The 24,776-nt window shown below is 48.1% G+C and overlaps 1 protein-coding gene across 2 annotated transcripts; it reads left to right on the forward strand.

The window, feature by feature from the left end:
* Positions 1-1,304: 1,304 nt before the first annotated feature.
* Eif3l (eukaryotic translation initiation factor 3 subunit L) lies at positions 1,305-24,291 on the forward strand. Of its 2 annotated transcripts, XM_006979132.4 has the most exons (13): positions 1,305-1,449; positions 1,869-1,917; positions 3,151-3,361; positions 4,409-4,488; positions 5,576-5,637; positions 7,897-7,966; positions 8,152-8,225; positions 11,754-11,925; positions 14,920-15,074; positions 15,841-16,011; positions 19,456-19,953; positions 23,178-23,258; positions 24,091-24,291. In XM_006979132.4, exons 1-13 carry the CDS (start codon positions 1,417-1,419, stop codon positions 24,127-24,129), a joined length of 1,695 nt encoding a protein of 564 aa, XP_006979194.1. In that variant the 5' UTR covers positions 1,305-1,416; the 3' UTR covers positions 24,130-24,291. The 2 variants fall into 2 exon arrangements, with proteins under 2 accessions (XP_006979194.1, XP_042120588.1); XM_042264654.2 differs by lacking the exons at positions 1,305-1,449; positions 1,869-1,917; positions 4,409-4,488 and having other exon boundaries at positions 3,155-3,361.
* Positions 24,292-24,776: the final 485 nt, after the last annotated feature.

A 24,776-nucleotide genomic window follows, 5' to 3' on the forward strand; every position in this document is an offset into this window, starting at 1 on the left:
AAGACTGCTCCTTTTAGCTACAGGCCATAAGTTACTGGAACAGGCCAGAAGTTACTGAGACCAGTCAGTTCAGATTCCAGAAACCAGGAAGTGTAAAAGTACAGAGCCACAAGATAGTCACGAGGTAATGCCTGCCAGACTATGGAATGTCCTCTCCCTGGTTTCCAGGGTAACTGATCACAGAAATGCCTCCACCTGAGGGCAGCCAATGAGAAATGGTGGCAGGCAACCACTCCCTTAGAAGTAATTTCTAGAAGTCCCTAGAAGCGAGCCAATCAGAATTGTACCCCTACTAGCACCCCTAAATGATGTAACCTTGTGACTTTTCCCTTTAAAAACTGAGCTTGCAGACAGGTGGGCGCTTCCTCCAGCCTCCACTGTGTTGGATGTATTGGACGAAGTCCCTGCCTAGGCTTGTATTGCTTTTGGATATCCAGAATTAAACCTTGCTTTTGCATTCCGGCATGCTCGTCTTTGGTGGTCTCTCTGGGGGTCACGATCTGGGCACAACAATAAGACCTTTAGAAATTTGAGCAAAAAGTTCCAATTATTTATTCTTTAACTCCCTCAAAGACCCCGGAAGGGTCTTAGAGTGAGTTCCATTATGGAACTCACTCTGAAGACCAAGCTGGCCTGGAACTCAGAGATCCACCTGTCTCTGCTTCCCGAGAGACCCTGTGTCAAAAATAGACAAACAAACAAACAAATAAGAAATCTTGGGGCTGGAGAGATGGCTCAGCAGTTAAGGAATGCTTGCTACTCTTGTAGAAGACCTAAATTTCACTTCCGCCCCCCCCCAGAGGTGAGTTCACAATCAGCTGTAACTCCAGAGGATTGACGCCCTCTGTGCATCACTCACACACGCGTGCGCGCGAATAAAAGTAATTTTAAAAGTAAAATCTTTATTAAACCCTCTGTGTTAAAAAAAATCAGACCTGAAGCCTCGAGGAGTCAGGGAGGATTATGGCAATTCTAAATGCTTTGAGTAGAAGGCATCACCACGCAGCAACACCGGTCCAGCCACAGAGAGCCTCGCAGTGATCCTGCTCCATAACCACAATGGCCTGGAAATCGCTAAACCCGGGGCATCCTGGAACTTGCTGCGAACCTCGCGCCCCCGCCACCCACGAGAGCGCAGCCGCGATCCAGCAGGCCCTCTAGGCTTCCCCTTTACACAGATCTCCCGCCGGTCCCCATTTCTGCGCGAACCACGTCCTTTGCAAAGCTCCCCTAGGAGGAGGGAGGGTCTCCGCTGGCCTACGCGCTCCGTCCTTCCGATCAAAGCCACATCAGCTCCTCGGCCGCCCCGGAAGGGCTTCCGGCAAGGGCTTGGGCTGGGCGGGACTTCCGGTCCCGACAGCCCGGCGCTGAGCACGTCTTCCGCTCTCTCCCGCGGAGTTCTGGAGCGGCGTAGCCATGTCCTACCCCGCTGATGACTACGAGTCTGAGGTAAGTGGGGAAACGTGCGCACGGCGGGCTCCGCGTCGGGCACCTGGCGCTGTGGGATCTGCCCCCGAGGTGAGGCGGCGTCCAGATCGGGCTCCGGCCCTCCTCTCCGGTCCCTCTGCTCGGCGTGTGTCCCCGCGTGTCGTCGCAGCCCGAGGCGGGCGGAAGGGTGTTTGGAGCTGAGCCGCGTCTGCTGCAGACGCGCGCACACCGAGCTTGCCTTATCTTACTCCCCCGGTAACCGTGGGCCGTCGTCGCCCGCGCCTCCCACTTCTCGCACACGCGCGAATCCCTCCGAGGTGGGGACTGTCTTAATCTGCGTAGGGTCATCAGCCTCCTGCTTGACGTGCGCGCCCGAGGACGAGCATTTTGGAGTCCTCGCTTGGCGTGCATTCCTCCTGACTTAGTGTTTTTCCTTGCAGGCTGCATACGATCCCTATGCCTACCCGGGCGACTATGATATGCACACAGGTGAGACCTTGAATTTGTCCCCCCTGGGCTCAGTGCCTCCAGATGTTGGCACCTTTTTTAATGTCTCAACATTGATTCCGACAGGGACCTGGTAAAAACTACTCGTTGATGGGCCAGGTCTGGAGTCGGCCATTAGGCCTGAGTGGTAGGGTGGTGCAAGAGCCTAATAAATCAGGCCTTTTTTGTGGTCTTCCTGCCGGTGTCAGGAGAGGAGGAAAACTGGCCTGGCTGGGTTTTCTTTACTTGTGGGTGATCTTATTTGACACGCTGGGAATGGAACCCAGAGCCCCAAGAGTCTAGGCAGGCGGCTCTGAGCCACACCCACAACCCTCCTTGCCCAAACCATCAGTCGAAGTTGAAAAACCTTTGTGGATTTACTGTTTTGGACTGGATATTGAACTTGGGGTCTGGTGCACCCTGCATACACTCTACCATGTGACCCACACCCCAGCCCCGAGGAAGAAAAATCTTGGTGTGAAAAATGTACTTGATTCAAACCAAGTCCATGTAAAATACTCTAGGGAGGCTTTTGAAGTTTACTGAAATGCTACAGTGACTTTGAGATTATGCACCAAGTGGCATGCATTGCTCAGGGTACATTCTATTAAATGTTTTATTCAGACCCTTAAAGTAGTTTTACAAAGTATATGTTAATGTCTCTTTAAACGTGAAAAAAACTGAGGAAGGAGACTGAGTAGCTTGCCATGAGTTACTTACTTAGGAAATGAGTTTCTTTTCTTTTTCTTTTTTTGTTGGTTTTTTGTTTTGTTTTTTGAGACAGAGTTCTGGCTATCCTGGAATTTACTATGTAGACCAGGCTGGCCTTAACGAACCACCTGCCTCTGCCTCCTGAGTGCGGGGATTAAAGGTGTACACAGCCATGCCAATTAAGAAATATCTTTGATGGTAATTGTTGTGAAGGAACAATACGGTGGGATGGGATTGAAGGTGACTTGGGGAGAGTTTATATCTCTAAATGTTTAAAGGGAAATTATACTGGTTTGTGTAGATCTGAGTTTAGTTTGGGATGAAATGCATGTTTCTGTGCCTATCCACCCTGACCCACCCCGACCCCAGCCTCAGATTGAATTTAGGCCCTTGCTCGTGCTGGGCAAGCATTCTGTGATTAAGATTGAACTATACTCCCAGCCCTGTGGGTGGCCCTGCCCTTCTGGTCCATCATATATATGAGCTTGCAAGCACTCTGCAGTTTTTATTGTATCCATCCTCTAGGAGACCCAAAGCAGGACCTTGCCTATGAACGGCAGTACGAGCAGCAGACCTATCAGGTGATTCCTGAAGTGATCAAGAATTTCATCCAGTACTTCCACAAAACTGTCTCAGATTTGATTGACCAGAAAGTGTATGAGCTTCAGGCCAGCCGTGTCTCCAGTGATGTCATTGACCAGAAGGTGTATGAGATCCAGGACATTTATGAGAACAGGTATGGACCGTAAGACTGTGTCTCTGAGTGGGACTGGCCTGGAGATGCAGCACCTACAAGATGAGTAATGTGCAATTGTGTGTGTGTGTGTGTGTGTGTGTGTGTGTGTGTGTGTGTGTGTAGGGCTTATGGTTTTTTGGTTTTGGAGATGGTTTTACTATGTTGTTATGACTCCTTTGGACTCAACCTTCCTAATGCTGCAACCCGTTAACACACAACTCATGTTGTGCTGACCCCCAACCATAAATTGATTAACATTGCTACTTCATAACTGTAATTTTGCTGTTGTTTTGATTGTAATGTAAGTGTTTTTGCAGATAGAGGTTTGTCAAAGGGGTTTTGACCCACAGGTTGAGAACCACTGGGGTAGAGGCATACTAATTAGCTCTAGACTTTGTATTCCGCAGACAAAAAAGGTTCAAATCTAAAATAATGTCATTACTAATAATGATAGTAGTAGCTGTTAGCATATTCTCATGTATGCCGAGCAGTGTTGGAGTACTTTTTGTGTCTACTACTTTACCTGTAACAGTAATCCCATAATATAAGTTCTATGGTTTTTCCCTTTATGAAGTAGAGAAAACATCATAGAAATGAATCATAGCTAGCAATGTGCATGTGCTTTGTTCTGAACCTGCACACTCTTGACCCCAGAGCCTAGTTTCTGAACTGTACAACCTCCCAATGCATGCCAGCACAGACCAAGCTCCACAGAGTAGTGGTGAGGGGATGCCCTGATAATCATGGATGCTAGATATAAGACAGGTCAGTTAGGGATGAGACAGCAGATATTTCAAGCAAGTTCTGGGAGGATGGGTTGTGTGTGCAAATGATCAGACACCTATTGGATCAGCTAACAGGAGTTTAACTCTGTTCCCACATTGCTGAGGGCCGGAAGAGGGCCAGGTTGAGGAAAATCATAGGTTTGGAGGGCTCAGGCTCTGTTTCTGTGATATCTTCTATGTTCTCAGTCCCATACATAATATTTGAGGGTTGGGTCCTGAATCTTTGTTTTGGAGTTGTGAATTGTTTTTGCTTGACTTTCAGCTGGACCAAGCTAACGGAAAGATTCTTCAAGAATACACCATGGCCCGAGGCGGAAGCCATTGCACCCCAGGTTGGCAACGGTAGGTATAAATCTGTGTCTCACTTGTGCTGGATAGCAGATATCATCAGACAGGCCGAGGGAGCTTGTGTGTTTCTTTCTTTTTTTTCTTTTTTGCTTTTCCAGACAGGGTTTCTCTGTGTAACGGCCCTGGCTGCCCTGTGCCTCACTCTGTAGACCAGGCTCTAATTCACAGAGATCCCCCTGCCTCTGCCTCCTGCCTGCTGGGATTAAAGGTGTGTCCCACCATCCGGTCAGCCTGTATGTGTGTATGTGTTTCACTTTGCATTTTATTTCCCTAGAGTTTAAGATGTAGGTTTTTAGCAAAACTGTGTGGTTAGAGAACACTATAATTTGAGCATTCCCAGATAAGGAGTTTTCTTTTCCCTCTTTTTGGGGTGGGTGGTCTTTGAGTCGCTTTGGTTTGGGCTTCCTAGCCCCTCACCTTTCACTTTCTTTTCCTGTGTGGTGAGGATCCGTTTAAAGCCAGTGATAACATGGTGATACCTGCCTCAGAGAGGGAGAGAAGGGACAGATGGCCAGGAGGTTAACAGTAGAATGGAGCATAATTTTCTGTGGGTGTGTACAATCTTTTTGTTGAGACAGGCTCTCATCGTGTGTAGCCCAGGCTTACCTGGAATTCACTGTGTAGGACAGACTGACCTCAAACTCAGAGGTCTCCCTGCCCTAGCCTCTCAAGTGCTGGGACTAGAGGCGTGCACCACCCTGGCTGGGTGCATAGGTTCTTGAGACACAAGCTTAAGAATTTTAGAACAGCAGTTTTCAACCTGTGAGTAGCAGCCCCTTGAGAAGGGTTGAACTACCTTTCACAGGGTTAGCTTCTAAGACCATCAGGGAACACAGATGTTTGCGTTACAATTCATAACAGTAGCAAAATTACAGTTACGAAGTAGCAGCGAAATAATTTTATGGTTGGGGGTCACCACAACAAGAACTGTGTTAAAGGGTCGAAGGTCAGGAAGGTTGAGAACCAGTGGTTTAGGAGTCTGCCTTCTAGGTCACCTCTGCCCTACACTGAAAGGCTGCAGCTGCAGGAGATAACGGTCGGTTTGTAGACTAACGAAGTGCCCTTTGGCTGTGTCTTCTAGATGCTGTCTTCCTGATCCTGTACAAAGAATTGTACTACAGGCACATATACGCCAAAGTCAGCGTGAGTGTTTGCACTAATGTTGGTGTTACTGTAGTGCGTCTGTAAACTGTCCTGCCAGTTTCATGTCTAATACGGTCACACGTTGTATTTGTTCCATGTCTAAAGGTGCTTGGTTGGTGTTTGTTGGTGTTTCTTTTTATATTTATTTTATGTGCGTGTTTTGCTTACATGTATGTCTGTGTGCCGTGTGTGTGCCTGGTGCTTGAAGAGGTCAGAAGAGGGCATCAGATTCCTTGGAACTGGAGTTACAGACAGTTGTGAGCCAGCATGTGCGTGCTGGGAATCAAACCCTGGTCCTCTGCAAGAACAAGTGTTCTTAACCACTAAACATTTCTCCAGCCTCCAACTGGTTGTTTGGTTTTTTGTTTTGTTTTTTTTTTTTTTCTCTTCAAGACAGGGTTTCTCTGGTAGCTCCAGCTGCCCTGGAACTCACTCTGTAGCCCAGGCTGGCCTCGAACTCACAGAGATCCACCTGCCTCTGCCTCCCGAGTGCTGGGATTAAAGGCATGCGCCACCACTGCACTTTTTTGAAGAAAGGCAAAAGAGTAGTTTGACCCAGAGAGTTGGCATCTGTTGTAGACACTTGCACTTGTCCATCCTTAGTGTCTCCACCATCCCAGTGCTTCTTCCCGGGGACTTACACTGATATGTTCCCTATAGTCCATCCTGCTTAGGAAATGCCAGGTTAGGTCCACGGCCCTTCTGCATCTGGCTGGCACGTTTGCCAGTTTGATTCCCTGTGACTGTCCCCTCCCTCCTGGATCCCTAGCACACTGTGGTGTTGGCTCGTTGGGGTCTCTTCGCTTTTCCCACCGGAGTGTTAGCCCACTGGGACTGGGCTCTGTCCTGCTCACTGCTGTCACCCAGTTCCTGGAGTGATGTCTGATGTGTCACCAATGACACAGTCATTGTTTGAGCATGTGTCAGTGAAGGAGACCCTTTGGAAGAGTCCCCACCTAAGGAAACCTGGCTTCACTCTCAGTGACTCCTCCTCAGTCCTTAGGACCGCTTGATCTGCCCGGAGCTCCTGTCCTGGCTGTGGGAGCCACCAGCAATGGCAGCTGGAGGAGTTTCTGGGGCTGACAGCCGGCGTCCCAGTGGGATCTCTGCTACTTTACCTGAGAGAAAGCCAGGCTCCTTAACTGCCGTTAATGCTCAAGTCCAGCCATGGGGTGTATGGCTACTTAGGGAAGATGGGGTGTAACTGGACTTCATTTCTTCTCTCTGGTCTACAGACTAGACACTTAGCAGTTCATTTTTGCTAGGTTCCTGACTGGTACTGAGTGTGACCAGTTTTAAAACCCTGGAGAGAGATTTTTCTTTGAATGATTAGATGACTTTTTTTTTTTTTTTTTTTTTTAAGAGATAGAGTTTAATTGTGTAGCTGTGGTTGGAACTCAGTATGTGGACCAGGCTGGCCCAGTCTTGGATGAACATAATTTTTGATATAAAATACCTTACCTTTTACCCCTTTTCTTTTTTGAGTAAAGCTCTTTGTAGCCTAGACTGGCCTTGACCTTGTCTTGGCTCACCCTCCCTTCTGCTGGAATTGTGGTCATCATCACCACACTGGACTCAACACGATCTTGTTTAACAATGACTAGCCCTAATTAAATACCTTGTCAGACCCACATGGTAGTGGCAGGGTTGTCAATACAGGGCAGTTCTTGCTACTCCATCACAAACATGTTGTTCACTGTGTTCCCCAGCTCAAGAGAATCTGAACCAGGGTTAGCAACCTTTGTGAGGGACCAGATAATAAATACTGTAGAATTTGGGGACATGGTAACTTTAATCTGTCCATCTGTGCCTTTTTAGGAGCCATAAACGATACTAGTGAGTGGGTGTTCCAACTTTGTGGACCGGTGGTTCATGGGCTTGGCTGTCCCCTGAACTCACTGTCTGGTACTGGAAACTCTTGGTAGCCCAATGCTGTGTTGTCTCCTTTGACCCCTGACCTTCAAATGCTCTAATGCTACCTCTTCCCCTTTGTTAGGGCCACAGCTCCTAAAGTACCTTCCCTGTCTCTGCGTGTCTCTTCTCCTGATCTGCATGCCTGCTGTGAGTGTTGGCTGTAATCTGTGGCTATCAAACTTGGCCTTGACCTCACGTTCAGTCAGGGTAGTGTTCCTCTCCTCTCCCGTCTGTGCTCTCACATACAGCGAGAGGACAGACCTCATTTCTCAGCCGTCATGGTAGACCACGGGCAAAGCACTTAAACTTCATATGTGTGCCCTGATATCCCTGTTCTCTTTCCAGGGGGGACCGTCTTTAGAGCAGAGGTTCGAATCCTATTACAACTACTGCAACCTCTTCAACTACATCCTCAGTAAGTCTCACGTTTGTCCACGGGTGGTTTTAGGGCACCCAGCTCTTCACTGGATTTCAGTGTGCAGTTGGGAAGAAGGGACGTCTTGTGGTTTATAGTGCTCTGGTGAGGGAGATTATGAAGAGTACTCTAGCCCTGCTCCAACAGGCAAATTCTGCAATCTGATTTTCTTGTGATCTCTACAGATGCTGATGGACCTGCTCCTCTGGAACTCCCCAACCAGTGGCTCTGGGACATCATTGATGAGTTCATCTACCAGGTACCTGTTCAGCCGCGGCCTTACCTTGAAAAAAGTAATTCCCACAGAGAGCAGCCATGGCCATTGTCCATTTGTGTGACACTGTCGTCTCCAGTGTGGTACTGAGTGTGTGACACTGTCGTCTCCAGTGTGGTACTGGGTGTGCGACACTGTCGTCTCCAGTGTGGTACTGGGTGTGCGACACTGTCGTCTCCAGTGTGGTACTGGGTGTGTGACACTGTCGTCTCCAGTGTGGTACTGGGCCCCGGGTTTTCTGAAGAGAGCAGTGAAGCCTGAGAATTCCAGATACGAACTTGGAAGTCTTGGGCTTGACCTTCATTACCCAGTACTTTTCTGACTTCAGGGACTGGCCTAGCAGTCACACACTTCAGGCTTTGGAGTCAGGTGGAAGTAGGTTCTAGACTGAGGGCTGCCTCGTGTCTCAGTACCTGACTTTGTTTAAATTTTCACTAGTCTTTCTCACCCATCAAACAGAAACGTTTGGATTCATAGACCAGGCTGGCCTTGAATTCAGCGATCCCCTTGCCTCTGTCTCTCAAGTGTTGAGATAAAGGGGTATCTTGATCATGGTGTTTACCTGCAATGTGCTGGGTCTAATGCAGTAACACTGCTTATCAGGAAGGACACGTCTGTTGCCTCAGGGCTCTCTTGGTGAGGTGCACTGAGAATGTGGCCAGGTGTAAAGTGCGGTCACAATGTGTAGCCTGGGGGTAGAAGTTCAGTGTCACTGTTGATGTCGGGTGGGTCGTGCAGGCTTCCTGTCTCTGAGCACAGGGGTGCTGGGAAGATTCCTGAGGCCCTGCACATGCAGTGCTTAGTCACAGAACAGCTAGTGCGTGTTCCTTACGTGGTCAGAGTCGTCACGATCCTTTTCCAGATTCGAGTCATCTGACCAGCAGATACATTGCTGGCCATGGTGGCTCACGCTTGGAAGTCCAGGACTTGGGACGGAGGGGCAGAGGATTATAGCAAGCTCCAGGCCGTGTTGTCTCAAAAAACTTTAAAATTACAACAATTCAGGGGAAGTCAGTGTCTTTGTTTTAATTTGCTTTGACATAGTGTCTCATGTAGCCCAGGCTATCCTCAAACTTCTGCCTCTTCTCCATGTTCTGGGATTACAGACCGGGTTAGAAATTAGTATCTTTTTTTTTTTTTTTTAATTTAACTTTATTTTATGTGCATTAGTATGAGGGTGTTGGATCCCCAGGAACTGGAGTTACAGACAGTTATGAGCGGCCACGTTGGGTGCTGGGAATTGAACCACGGTCCTCTATAAGAGCAGCCGGTGCTCTAAACCGCTGAGCCATCTCTCCAGCTCCAGTATCTTTTTTTTTTTTTTTCCTTCCCCCAAGACAGGGTTTCTCTGTGTAACCTTGGCTATCCTGGTGCTCAGTCTGTGATCATGGATCTGCCTACCTCTGCCTCCCAAGTGCCAGGACTAAAGGCGTGTGCCAGCCTGGCCTGAAGGTATTTGAGTGTCTTAAGGTATTTGAATGCCACAGGCCAGGGAGCCTTTGAGTACACAGGGTTGGTGATTGTGGTGGATGAAAACCCCTTCAGGCTCTTTGAGAGAGAGGCTTCTTGCCCTAAGGGAGGCACCAGTGCAAGTCTCAGGCCACACTCACCTTACTTGGCCTTCCTGACTTCTCAGCTGTCTCAGCCTCTCGGAATATTTTCAGATTGTTGGCTGTCCTGTTGGCTTGGGAGTGGAGGAGAATCCTGGTTGAGCTTTATCCTTCTTAAGATAAGCATAATTCCTTAGCTTAGCTGGTGTTCTTTTCTTAAGGGGCTTTCTAATCCAGAGACTGACTAGGAGGATCAGGGAGGGCCTGTGAAAGTTCCTGGCCAAGGCAGTAGACACAAAGGACATGGCCCTTCCTCAATACTCTTTTGTTGGTTGTTTTTAGTCTTTGCTCCCAAATAAATCATACACAGAGACTTAATTCTTACTTATGGATGCCCAGCCTTAGCTTGGCTTGTTTCTAGCCAGCTTTTCTTAAATTAGCCTGTCTCCCTTTTGCCTCTGGGCTTTTACCTTTCTCTTATTTCTGTATACTTTTCTTCTTAATCCATGTTTGGCTGTGTGGCTTGCCCCTTTTTCTCTCATTCCTTCCTTTTCTCATTCCTTTTCTCGTTCCTTGATCTCCCTTCTGAGAATTCTGATCTCCCAGAATTCTCCTTCTGTATATTCTCTCTGCCTGCCAGCTCCACCTGTCCTTTCTCCTGCCTTGCTATTGGCCGTTCAGTTCTTTATTAGACCATCAAGTGTTTCAGACAAAGTATCACAGCTTCACAATGTAGCAGGAATCTTAAAAAGGACATATTAATAAAATCAAACCTGAAGTCAGGTATTAGGGTGAATGCTGGAAGATCAGAGAAGCAGAACAAGCCACAGCTTCCTCACCTCGCCAGTTCCTCAGCTTATCCTGTTTCCTCAGACTGGAAGCCTCCGAGTCCTCATCTGGAATGGATCTCAGCTGAGCTGATGCTCCAAGGCCTAAAAGCTTAACCAGCTCTAGTTCCTGGTCCTCACGCCTTTCTGCTTTCTGCTATCACATCCTGGGATTAAAGGCGTGAGTCACCATGCCTGGCTGTTTCCAGTGTGGCTTTAAACTCACAGAGATCAGGGTGGATCTCTGCCTCCCAAGTGATAGGATTAAAGGTGTGTGTGCCACCATTTTCTGGCCTCTATATCTAGTGGCTGTTCTGTTCTCTGACCCCAGATAAGTTTATTAGGGTGCACAATATTTTGGAGAACACAATATCACCACCACATCACAGAGTTAAACAAATGCAACATAAAAGAATGCAACACATCTTTACATTATTAAACAAATATTCCATAGCATGAACAAATGTAACACATCTCCTCCCCCCACCCCCCAGACAGGGCTTCTCTGTGTAGCTTTGCGCCTTTCCTGGAACTCACTTGGTAGCCCAGGCTGGCCTCGAACTCACAGAGATCCGCCTGCCTCTGCCTCCTGAGTGCTGGGATTAAAGGCATGCGCTACCACCGCCCGGCTAAATGTAACACATCTTAAAATAATATTCCACAACACTTTTTTTTTGTTGTTGTTGTTTCCTTGAGATGGGGTTTTACTATGTAGCTCTGACTGACCTTGAACTTACAGAGATCTGCCTTCTGCCTCAAGTGCTGGGATTAAAGGCTGTGCCACCGCCACTGGCCTTTTGGGTGGGGTTTCATTAGTCTTTTCAAACCTCAGATGGCATGGAAGTGTCTGCTTGTCGGTGCATAGGATTTATATGAATCTGTGTGTATGGAGCTGTCATTGCATAACGGGGTCGTGCTTTACTGTGCCATTTGCTGTGACTTGAAAACACACGCCTTGTCTTCATCCTGGCACTTAGGCAAAAGCCGGAGCACTGAGAGTGTGAGGCCCCCTGAGCTGAATAGCTGTCCTTCCCGCCCGTGGGCAGTTATTTAATAAAGCCCGAGCCACTTCCTTCTCAGCCCAGGACTGTACTGGCTCTCTGCCCTTGCCACATCTTCCTCTTCCTCCTCCACAGTTCCAGTCCTTTAGCCAGTACCGCTGCAAGACTGCCAAGAAGTCAGAGGAGGAGATTGACTTCCTCAGGTCCAACCCTAAGATCTGGAATGTGCACAGCGTCCTCAATGTCCTTCACTCTCTGGTAGACAAGTCCAACATCAACCGGCAGCTGGAGGTCTACACAAGTGGAGGTGGGTGCCGCAGCCTGGGCCGGCCGGGCCGAAATCGACCTCTTCAGCTGCTTCTGCTGTGTCTCCAGGGCCTCTGTTTGGATTAATACCTCTCAGACTTTTTGTCGGGAACTCCTTATGTGTAAAATAATACTCTGTGTGTGTGTGTGTGTGTGTGTGTGTGTGTGTGTGTGTGTGTGTGTGTGCTGCTTCTCTCCACATACACGAGTTCCAGGAATCATGCTCAGGTTGCTGGGCTGACACCCCTGCTCTTACTGACTGAGCCGTTTTACCCGCTCTTTACATTTAGATTAAGAACCATAACATTTTAATTAGTGTGTGTGTGTGTGTGTGTATGTGTGTGTGTGTGTGTGTGTGTGTACACATGGGTCACCACTGTAGTTGGTGGCGTGAACCTGGGAGAGTAGAACCTAAAAACGAGGTGAACTAAAGTCTCAGGCAGTTGCCTACTTTATTTAGAGCATCAGACAGTTTATATTCTGAGGTTTAAGCAGGGTCCCATGACTTCAAGCTGTATACAAACTCAGGAAAGGCCATACTTGGGAACTTGTTTGTTTTGGTTTTCAAGACAGGGTTTTTCTGTGTAACCCTGGCTGTCCTGGAACTCAGATCCACTTGCCTCTGCTCCCCAGGTTCTGGGGTGCACCACCACTGCCCTGGCAGGAAAACATTCTTTGAGTAATAAACATTAGACATTAGGTAATCTGAGGTGAACCCACTCCTGTTTTCAACACCCAGGAGGGGCGCAAAAGCACATTCCAAGAACAAACCCAAATTTAGAAAGGACAGAGGACCCAGGCTCTTGTTTTCTTGGAGTTTTCTCACAGGTTCTCAGAATTCTCACACAGCTCCATTCTTTGACTGTGTAAACACACACACACAAACACACACACACACATTATTTTATTTTCAGTTAAAGGGGCATTTTCCAGGGCTCATTAGAATCTGACTTCTTAGATGGCTGGAGTCTCTTTTTGTGTCGAGCCTTTGGCAGGTTTTGGTTGACGTATATGAGGATAATCTCATTTCACACTGTACTCAGCTGGAAAGGGAAGAACGGTGTGATTGTTTGGGGCAGCCTAGAACTCTGTAGAGCAGACTGGCCTGGAACTCACAGAGGCTGGCCTGCCGCTGCAGTGTGTTCTGCAGGAGGTTTAATAATAGCCTTTCAGGTAGCTGGTGCTCCGCTCCGCTCTTCACTGTAGAGTGTATGTCTGGAATTTGACAGTGGTTCTTTGATCTACATAGTATTGGTGAGGAACCATGTTGGTGTGAGCTTTTCACTTTGTTACCTTGAACTTATTGCTCTGCCCTACGATTTCAATGGGTCCTTTATCAACATGAATGAAATTCTCTGTGGACCAGACTGGATTTGAACTCACAAATCCACCTGCCTCTGATGTGCTGTTGACGTGCATCAACATACCTGGCCTTACATCGGCACCTTTTATTACGTAATTAAAACATCACATCAGCCGGGAGGTGGTGGCCCACACCTTTAATCCCAGCACTCGGGAGGCAGAGCCAGGTGGATCTCTGTGAGTTCGAGGCCAGCCTGGTCTCCAAAGCGAGTTCCAGGAAAGGCGCAAAGCTACACGGAGAAACCCTGTCTCGAAAAACCAAAAAAAAAAAAAAAAAAAAATCACATCAGAGCTCGGGCGTGACTCAGTGGGAGGCTATGTGCTCAGCATGTGCATAGCCCTAGATTCCGTTCCCAGCACCAATAAAAAAAGGAAATCATATTCCACATCTCATCAGGTAAATATTTAGGAGCTGCTTCACTTATAGTGACAGAGGTCAACACCTCCCACCCCACCCCCGCTTTTGTTTGTTTGTTTGTTGACACAGTTTCTCTGTGTAACAGCCCTGGCTGTCCTGGAACTCGCTTTGTAGACCAGGCTGGCTAAAAGCCCAATTTTTTTCTTTTCCTTTTTGAGATAGATTCTCTTGTGTAGCACTGGCTGTCCTGAATTTCTGTATGTAGACCAGGCTGGCCTTGAACTCAGAGACCCGCCTGCCTCTGCTGGAATTTAAGGTATAAATAAACCATGCAAATCTCAGGTTTTTGTTTTTTGTTTTTTAAATGAAGAGCAAATATTGTTAGTTTTCACTAGATTTTTTTTAAATTACACTTTGTTTATTTCTGTGTGTAGGTCCACATGTATTAGAGGGCACACAGAGAACAATTGGTGGGAGTTGATTCTCTTTCCACCACTGGGTTCTGGAGTTCTGACTCAGATGGTCAGGCTAGGTGGCACGCGCCTTTACCTGCTGAGCCACATTGTCGGCTCTCTCAGCTTTCTTTGAAGTCTGAGAGATTATTTTTGGAGACACCTGAGTTTGGTTCTTGTATGTAACTGTGTTAAGTGGAGTGCTGAGGAAAGGGACTAGGAGCAGGCACCACCATGTGGCATCTGGGACGTTCTGATGGTTCAGAGACGGCCGTGCCTCTGCCCAGCACTGGTTCTGTGTCCTCGCTCATCAGCTCCATAGAGGCCGTAGCATCTGCGGGGACATTGCTTTGCCTTCGGGTCCCTGAAGGAAGGGTTCTGGGAGCAACTGTTCTCAGTGAGGCCCTTCTCACATTCTCAGATATGTTAGGATAAATGAAAAACAACAGTGTCGCACGCCTTTAATCCCAGCACTTGGGAGGCAGAAGCGGGTGGATCTCTGTGAGTTCGAGGACAGCCTGGTCTACAGAGTGAGTTTCAGGACAGGTTCCAAAACAACACAGAGAAACCCTGTCTCGAAAAACCAAAAATGAATAAATAAACAAATAGAAAACCACAAATGAACTGCCCCTCTCCAGGCAGCTGTTAGTCACCACAAGATGAGAATACAGCCGGCCCTGTTCCTTGAGACTCCTAGGCCGAGGCATTCCATGTGAGGGGAGCTTTAAAACCTGGCAGCAGGTGAGAGTCTTAGTGACCGTCAGGCCAGGCTGGTCCCCCTTTCCTTTCCCTGTGAAGCACTCACAGCATCTCTCCCTCACAGGCGACCCCGAAAGTGTGGCTGGGGAATATGGACGACATTCCCTCTACAAGATGCTGGGCTACTTCAGCCTGGTGGGGCTTCTGCGTCTGCATTCCCTGTTGGGGGATTACTACCAGGCTATCAAGGTGCTGGAGAACATCGAGCTGAACAAGAAGGTAAGGATGCCTGCCTCTGGTCTCATCTCCTAGGATAAACAGCCAGGGAACAGGGCCTTCCTTTGTCCCCGAGCCTTTCAAGGTGAGCTTAAAGCTGTCTGTGCTTGATGGTCTGGGTGGCTGACACTGAGGTGAAGTGGTCTTTGTCCTGTCTTCAGAACAGAAAGCTAGTGAGAGCTCTCTACTGGTGTGGAGTTCAAAAGCTGGGCATGGGCGGTGCCTGCCTGCAACCCAGCTCTGTGGAGATAGAAGCAGTAGGAGCTCTGCAAGTTCAAGGCCATCCTGGTCTACATTGCAAGTTCCAGACCAGCCAGGACACTGTCTAATACGAGCCTATCCACAGAAACAAATTCCTGAAAGACTTAGTTTTTTGTTTCTGTTTGTCTTTTGGAGGTAGGCTCTCACTGTATAGCTTTTATTGTCCTGGAACTCACTATAGACCGGCTGGCCTCAAATGCACAGAAATACCCTCGCCTCTGCCCCCCAGGTGCTGGGATTGAAGGAGGTGTGTTCCACCACACCCTCCCGAAAGACTCAGTTTTCTGTGTGCTGTTTTTATTTTTTTTATTTATTTATTTGTTTATTTGTTTGTTTATTTATTTTGAGACGTGGTTTCCTCTGTGTGGTGCTGGCTGTCCTGGAACCCAGATCCAGCTGCCTCTGCCTCCCAAGTGCTGGGGTTAAAGACGTGTGCCATTACTGCTTGGCGTTTTTTGGTTTGGGATGAGTCAGGACTCACGGCTGCTGCTTCCCCCTTCCTTTGCAGAGCATGTATTCCCGTGTGCCTGAGTGCCAGGTCACCACATACTATTACGTTGGCTTTGCGTATTTGATGATGCGTCGCTACCAGGATGCTATCCGGGTCTTTGCCAACATCCTCCTATACATCCAGAGGACCAAGAGTATGTTCCAGAGGACCACATACAAGTATGAAATGGTAAGAGAACTCTGCAGCCATTGTCTCACCAGGCAGCTGATTCCCAAGTGCCGACAGGTCTGGACAAGCACTGTCTAAAGTCGCAGCTCTTAAAAATACTTCATTTCAGCTGGGCGGTGGTGGTGCATACCTTTAATCCCAGCACTCAGGAGGCAAAGCCAGGTGGATCTCTGTGAAATTCGAGGCCAGCCTAGTCTACAGAGCAAGTTCCAGGACAGCACCAAAACTACACAGAGAAACCCTGTCTCAAAAACAAAAAACAAACAAACAAAACCTTCATTTCAATACAACTTAAATTGTGTATATTTGTTGGATATGTGGTAATTAGATAAAACAGAAGGAAAAATCAGAGGTGAGTGGTGCACACCTTTAATCTTTGCACTTTCGAGGCAGAGACAGATGTATCTCTTGAGTTTGAGGTAGCCTGATCTACATAGTGAGTTCCAGGACAGCCAAGGCTATGTAAAGAGACAAACAAACAAACAAATCAGAATATTTCTTGTCCTTAACCATTTATCATTTCTTTGTATTGAAAACCTTCAAGCTACTCTTCTAGTTCTCTGTTTTGTTTTTGACAGCGTTTCTCTGTGTAGCCCTGCCTGTCCTGGAACTCACTCTGTAGACCAGGCTGGCCTCAAACTCAAAGATCCACCTGCCTCTGCCACCACAGCCCACCTGGCCCTTCTAGTTCTGTTTATTTATTTGTTTGTTTATTATGTATACGAGTCCCATTGCCCATTATAGGTGGTTGTGAGCCACCATGTGGTTGTGGGGAATTGAACTAATGACCTCTGGAAGAACCTCAGTGCTCTTCACCTCTGAGCCATCTCTCCAGCCCCTCTTCTAGTTCCTTGTAGATATAAATTGATATAAAATGGTGCCCCTGCTGTGCTATAGAACTCATCTTTTTTTTTTTTTTTTTTTTTTTTTTCCAATCTAACTATTACATGCCTCTTCTCTGAACTCCCTCTGTCTGCCTGTCACTTCCAGGGAAATCACAGTGGCTGTTGTTGAGAGCCGCAGCCAGCCACTGGCTTCCTGTGCCCAGCAGTCTACCTGCCTCAGCGTGTTGGGTTTTTAAAACACTATAACGTTTTTCTTAGTTACTTGAGAATTTCGTGCATGCATACAATACATCTTTATCATATTCGCCCCATACTCCTCCCAGAACTCCTAGCCCTCTCAACTTTGTGTCTTTTGTTTACTTATTTATATATTTTTTAAAGATTTATTTATTTTATGTATGAGTGCTCTATCTGCCTGTACACCTTTATGACAGAAGAGGGCATCAGATCCCACTGTAGATGGTTGTGAGCCACCATGTGGTTGCTAGGAATTGAACTCAGGACCTCTGGAAGTGCTCTGAACCACTGAGCCATCTCTCCAGCCCTACTTATTTACATTATAATAACCCAGGGAGTAGTTTGTGCTGCCCATACACTCACGGGTGTAGTGCCATTGAAGACTGACTCCCTCCCTCAGAAGCCATCAGCTGTTAATAGGGCTCCTCAGCCAGCAGTGGGGCCCCTTGAGCTCCTCCCTCCCTGCTCCATGCTGGAATGGTGACTTGCTTGTTCTGGTGCAGGAAACCATAGTTGCTGTCAGTTCATGAGTGCAGGTATCCTGCCATGTCCAGAGGACACTGTTGTGCTCCAGAGTGTAGGCAAAGTTTTCCTGTCCCGACTGCCTAGACTACCTGCTCCTAAACCACCAGCAGCCACTTCCCAAATAATTGACTTGGGGACTTTAATATAAATTATAAATGCTTGGTCAATAGCTCAGGCTTGTTACTAGCGAGCTCTTACATTTAAATTAACCCATGTTTCTTGTCTATGCTTTGCCACATGGCTCATGGCTTGTTACCTCATTTTCTACACATCCTGCAGTCTGGCGTCTCCCCTGACTCCACCCTTCTTCCCATTATTCTCGTAGTTTTGATGTCCTGACTATAATTCCTCCCTGGCTACTGGACAATCACCATTTTATTAAACCAATTTGAGTACAGTGTACAAGAGGATTATTCCACAGCACCAGAGTCCTTCTCAGTCTCTGACTCTTACCATTTTTCTGGCCTCTCTTCTCCATGGTCTCTGATCCTTGGGTGCAGGGCATGTGATATAGATGTCCCGTTTGTGACTGACTAGTCCACAGACATTTCTCTGGATTTTGACCACTTGTGAATTTCTATCTTAACTGCTGTCCGTTACACAATGGAACTTCTGTGATCAAGTCTGAGAGATGGAGATTTAGAAGGCATTTTGGTGCTATGTCCCTTCAACAAATGATTGTAGGTCCTCCCCTGGAGCCTGTGGGCTTCCCTCCTGTTCGCATTTCCTCTGTGGAGCAGGCCTTAAATCCAAGCGGAAACCGGCTAGTCAGCCTGTACCATTGGTGCCACTGTTGCTGCCATGGGTGTATCTTTCATCCTGACCATTATTTAGCTTACAGGGCTCACAGCTTTTCTGCCCGTGTGTAGGGTGGTGGTGTGGCTTAAACTTATGGTCTAATGCTTGTTAGGTAAGCAATGTACCATTGAGCTGCATTCCCAGCCACCACCACCGCCACCCTGCTCCAAAAAAAGCTTGTTTTAAGAGAAGGTCTTGCTGACTTCCCCAGACTAACCTTACCCTGTTGCTCCTGCAGGCTTTGAATTTGTGTTCTCCCTGCCTTTACCACTGAAGTAGCTGAGGTTAAAAGCCTGAAGCATTAGGGTCAGCTCTTTTCTGCTCATCTGTAAAATCCATGTTTTTAGCTTCTGCATGTGAGAGCATGTGGTTTTGCTCTTGACTGGATTTTCCCCTTTTGCTGTGGTCCATGCACATGACCACTGACCACTGAACTCCACTCCAGCACTTCAGCAGCACATTTTACCACCTGCCTGGCTAAGCATTTGTTAGGACATTTACCTTAGATTACTAACATTTTAGTAATAAATGCAAGTTAGAGGAGCCAGGAGCTTAGCTTGATGGTTGAGTCCTTGCCTAGCATGATGAAAGCCTTGGATTCAGTCCTCAGCACTGAAAACAAACGGTGTCCGAAGCAGTTGGTGGGGGAGTGCAGACTCAAGACATGTGGGCTGGGGAGGTGCTTCCTAGGCAGCGTGGACGGCCTGAGCAGAGAGGGCTTGGGCTTGAGAGTCCGGCACGGTAGCTCTGTAGACGAGCTTAGCAAGGGGGTTACTGGAAATGCAGGCATTAACTTACTCTCCGAGAGTTTACAGGAACTGACTTCCCAGTAATAGGAGGCCCTCAGTGGGGGTCCTGGCGAGGATTCTGGAGACAACCAAGGAGGACTTAGCACTGGGTGGGGCTCAGGAGAGCTTGGGGGTTGGTGTTGCAGGCCTCCTGGGAGAGTGGAAGACAACGTGATAAGTGATGCTCTGTGCAGGTGGGGGCCACAGGTCCACAGTGGGATTCAGGGATGTGTTTGTTTGTCTTCGCCCAGATTAACAAGCAGAATGAGCAGATGCATGCTCTGTTGGCCATTGCTCTCACCATGTACCCCATGCGGATCGATGAGAGCATCCATCTCCAGCTTCGGGAGAAGTATGGGGACAAGATGCTGCGCATGCAGAAGGGTGACCCCCAGGTCTATGAGGAACTGTTTAGCTACGCCTGTCCTAAGTTCCTGTCACCTGTGGTGCCCAACTACGACAACGTCCACCCGAACTACCACAAGGAGCCCTTCCTGCAGCAGCTGAAGGTGTTCTCTGACGAGGTGCAGCAGCAGGCCCAGCTCTCCACCATCCGCAGCTTCCTCAAGCTCTACACCACCATGCCCGTGGCCAAGCTGGCCGGCTTCCTGGACCTCACAGAGCAGGAGTTCCGCATCCAGCTGCTTGTCTTCAAGCACAAGATGAAGAACCTGGTGTGGACCAGTGGCATTTCTGCCCTAGATGGCGAGTTCCAGTCAGCCTCGGAGGTAGACTTCTATATTGATAAGGTATGGCATCTTCTGGTCCAGCAACCCTGGTCACCTGCTTATCCTCTCAAAGGGGTAAATGATAGAGTCTATAATTAAGTCAGCTATGTAGTGGGTTAGAAGTGTGAGTAGTGGAGACGGGGAAGGGGTGATGGGAGGCACTGGTCACAGGTGTAGGACGATGCTATGGAAGGCTTTGTTGAGAAAGTGGGATTTCAGCTGGGATGAGTTAGCGTTAGCCGGTCTCCACTCTGAGTCTGCATGCTCAATTCCTTCACGCCTGCCCTGAGATGGACAGTCACCTCCCACCGCCCTCTGCAGTGATTGTTCTGTGGTTCATCTGCTCTCCTGTTGGTGGGTTTCTGGGTGGTTTTAGGTTAGTACATAAAGGACACAGGGGCTTTTTTTGAGAGATGGGGTCTTGAACTTATGATCCTCCTGCCTCAGCTCCCATGTGCTGGAATTATACAATACACATCCGCCTTTGTCAGGATTACATAAGGCTTTTGTAGGTTGGCTGTCATAATCTGTAACACATTTGTGTGTGTGTGTGTGTGTGTGTGTCTGGTTATGTGTTGAGTTCTTTCTGAAACACTAACAGCATAGCAGTGGCTTCCTTGGCATAAGAGGTAGGCTGAAGAAAGTGTTGTTTTTTTTGTTTTGTTTTGTTTTTTTCAATACTGTGATGCTAAGTTGAAATAGTCTTTTGGGTCCTATTTGCCGAGAACAGGAAGTGGCTTCTTGTTGTTCTGTTTGGTGCTGGGCAGTGAGCAGTGCCTGTGCATGTTAGGCCAGCACTCTCCACTGGGCTGCCTTCCCAGCCCAGTCTTACATCCCATTTTGTAAGATTGCCCAGGCAGGCCTTGAACTTTGATCCTCCTGCCTCAGCTTCCTAAGTAGTTGAGGTTGCAGGTCTATGTCCCCATGCCCATTGTTTTAGTCTTCCATTGCTGTGACAGACACCATCACATCCAAGGCAGTTTATGGAAGCATTTAACTTAGGCTCATGGTTTCAAAGACTAGCCATCGTGGCAGGGGACGTGGTGCTGGGACAGAAGCTGAGAGTCCACATCTGATCCTTAGGCCTGACACACACACATACACACACACACACACACACACACAGAAAGAGAGAGAGAGAGAGAGAGAGAGAGAGAGAGAGAGATTGCGAGCGCTAACTGGGAGTGATGGGGACTTTTGAAGTCTCCAAGCCCGCTCCTGATAACATACCTTCTGCAGCAAATCACATCTGATCCTTCCCAGCGGGTCCACCAACCGAAGACCCAGCTTTCAAATATGAGCCTATGGGCCATTTTCATTCCAGTCACCACACCCAGCCTTGCTTTAATTTTCATTGATACTTTTCTCAGAAGCGTGGAACAGTGAACATTGTATATATCAAATGATTGCAGTTTCCCTTACCAAGTTACTTCTCTTGAAGTGCCCCTTGATGTGTTTATCTGTGTGTGGAGGAGTGTATACATGTGGAGGTCAGAGAACAACTTGATGTGTTTATCTGTGTGTGGAGGAGTGTATACATGTGGAGGTCAGAGAACAACTTGATGTGTTTATCTGTGTGTGGAGGAGTGTATACATGTGGAGTCAGAGAACAACTTGATGTATTTATCTGTGTGTGGAGGAGTGTATACATGTGGAGGTCACAGAACAACTTGCAGCAATCAGTTCTCTCCTTCAGTGTGGGATCCAGGGATCAGGTCATCTGTCAGGCTTGCGCAGAAAGTGCTTATACCCACTGCAGTAGCTCTTGCGGATTCTTATGAATAGTGCTTTCAGGCTCGGCAGCACACACCTAAAGTACCTTTCAGATGTGTATGTGATTATGGAATGTATGGGTCCTGTTTGTGTAATCTGTTTTTTTTAAAACTTGAGAAAGAGAGAGCATACATGTGCCACACAGTGTGTGGGGAGATTGGAGGACAGCTTTGTGAGTTGGTTCTCCTTTATATAGGTTCTGAGATCATACTGGTCATCAGGCTCATGTGGCCTGATGAGCCATCTTGCTGTCCAGTAATTTGGCTTTAAAATTTTGCTTGGAGCCGGACGGTGGTAGCGTACGCCTTTAATCCCAGCACTCAGGAGGCAGAGCCAGGTGCATCTCTGTGAGTTTGAGGCCAGCCTGGGCTGCAGAGTGAATTCCAGGAAAGGCACCAAAACTACAAGAGAAACCCTGTCTCGAAAAACCAAACAAAACAAAAAAGTAAGGTGAAGAGTAACAAAAGAAGACATTCTACAGTAGCCTCTGGCCTCTATGCCCAGTTGTACACACCTACACAGACGTGTGCACACACACCCCTCTTCTCTGCACTGACTCATTCTCCACGTGTGACATAAGCACCGCCCACTCTGTCCTCTAGTGACTCAGCAACCAGTCCCAACGCAGCTGACGGTTTAATCAAATGCGTCTCCCAATTTGGTCATTGCAAGTTTTTACTTTTATATTCTGTTACTTGTGTGTGATCTGTGTGCTGGTGTGCATGCAGAGGTCAGGACAGTTTAGGGGAGCTGGTTCTCACCTTCCATCTTGATGAGACAGGGTCTGTCTCGTTTTGTTTGCTCTGCTGAATTCTTACATCTCCACCTCCCATCCCAAGTAGGAATGCTGAGATTGCAGGTGATCACCATCACAGAGCCATCTCGCTGGCCCACGGGTCATGTTTTGCTGTGACAGTGTGTACTACATCCATGATTTGGAGGCCCTATGCCAATTATGACTTTGGTGGTTTGGGGAGTGTGGAGGGCAGGGTGGTCTTCACTGTGTAGCTCGGGTGATCCTGCTTCATCAGCCTCCCAAGTGTTAGGGTTACATGTGTGTGCCCATTGTGCATGCTTTTGTTTCTCACTACCTGGTGATGATCTGCCTCCCCCAAACTTTGCTTTTGGGAATTAGTGTAGGAACTGAATGTAACAGACAGTCCAGGTTCTGTAATACTGTTTACTTGGGAGGCTGAGAAGGGAGCGTCGAAAGTTCACTGCCAACCTGGGCACCTTAGAGAGACCCTCAAGATAAAACACAAAGAGGACTGGGGATGTCAGTAAGGAGTAGAGACCCCCTCACCTCCCCTGTTGTCCCCGTTGTCCCCTTCAGTACTGGGGACAGCACCGTAGGGGTTATTAACACTTGGTACCATTGTACTTTGCAGTTAAGTGGCTCCACACTAGGTGGCCCTCTTCTCCGCCCCTGCCTCCCCACCCGCCACTTCTCTTCTGACTGCTTTCTCCCACAGGACATGATCCATATCGCAGACACCAAGGTCGCCAGGCGCTATGGGGATTTCTTTATCCGGCAGATCCACAAATTTGAAGAGGTAAGACGTGTAAGAGAGTGGCTGATAAGCCTGAGGATAGAGATGGGGCTTTAAATTTTTTTTCATGTTTCTTCTTAAGAAATGTGTGATTGGCCCTTTAACTTTCCAAGCTTGGCTGGCCGGCAGCTTGAGGAGCGGATTGGCCCAGGAGTTGCTGTGTCAGCCCTTTCTAGGGTATCTCTTTCCAAGATCTTGGTCTGCGGGTGGCCCTGCAAAGGGTGCCGCTCTCCTCGTCCTTCCTGGTATTTCCTAATATGGGTGGGTTTGCTGCTGAGTCCCTCCTCCTTCCCCAGGTCCCGGTTAGGGTGTTCTCCAGCTCAGGCAGGTCCGGCCAGTGTCTGCAGCCTGCAGGACTGGAAGCTGTGTTTGACAGACCTGGATCTCCCGTGTTAACACTAGGAAATGTCTTGTGTGTCAGGCCAAAGAGCACCAGGTTGTAGGATCCTTTGTCCGTCTCTGAGCCACTTGGAGGTACCTGGAATCCTCCAGCAGGCCATGCTCCTTCAGGTCATGACAGCGTGGCTCCGTTTTTACTCTTTAGCTGTCTAGGCTTTCCTGTCGACAGTGAGTGGGACTGCTCTATCAGGGACAGGCTGAAGCTAAGCTGGTCTGGCCACCCTGAACCCCTGGCCTGTCTACGAAATGGGCAGAGCAGTTTGGCTGTGGGTTTGTCAGTGAAGACAAGAAAAAAGACTGAGGGTCCGAGGAGTGCCGGGCTTTCTGTGGCCCTCTGTGGCCACAGAGGCTTCTGGGAGTCTGGCTTCCTGACTGTGCACATTGTTGGGATAGGCCCAAAGATCCCACATCTAACTTAGCTTTATTTCCCTTGTAGCTTAATCGAACCCTGAAGAAGATGGGACAGAGGCCCTGAGGACGCTCACAAGGAGTCAAGAACCTGTTTTGAGTAGATGGGAAGCATTCTTGTCACCAAGAAGCCTTACCTAATTCAGCCATTAGCTGAGTTGAAACTTGTTCAAATCAAGGACTGGATGTTTTAGGGCGCTCTCAGTAAAGGGTCTTTGTTGGAGCTGGATTTATGGTCTCATTATTATGGGCAGATCTGTGGCTTTGGCAACAGTCTGTCGCTTCCTGTGTACCCTGCTTTCCTGGCACATCAGACTGGAAGCTGAGTTATTTCATCCCTGTATTCATAACATACTGTGTGCTTTATAGGATGTTTGACCTGCCGTAATTTGCATAGCATGTTAGTGGCAGTGCTGGGCCCTGGGAAGAGACTGTGGGACATCTCTTACTGTTGTGCAGACAGGTCTCAGACATGCTTAACCCTTACAGCTCAGGTTTTGTGCAGTGTCCCATTTCTTTGTTGAGAAAGTGGATCCCAGGAAACTGAGTAACTTGGTGAGGTCATACAGTTCTCTACAAGCCAGTCCTCAAACTAATTTTATTACCGCCTCCTGTCAGATTAGTACCTGCTGCCAGACAGAGCTGGGCCTGCTCTGCAGCTCTGTTTAAAATCCTTTTTGTATGTGGTGGCAGCGGTTGTTTGAGGCAAGGCTG

Source organism: Peromyscus maniculatus, chromosome 20, assembly GCF_049852395.1.
Source record: "Peromyscus maniculatus bairdii isolate BWxNUB_F1_BW_parent chromosome 20, HU_Pman_BW_mat_3.1, whole genome shotgun sequence".
Lineage (NCBI taxonomy): Eukaryota > Metazoa > Chordata > Mammalia > Rodentia > Cricetidae > Peromyscus > Peromyscus maniculatus.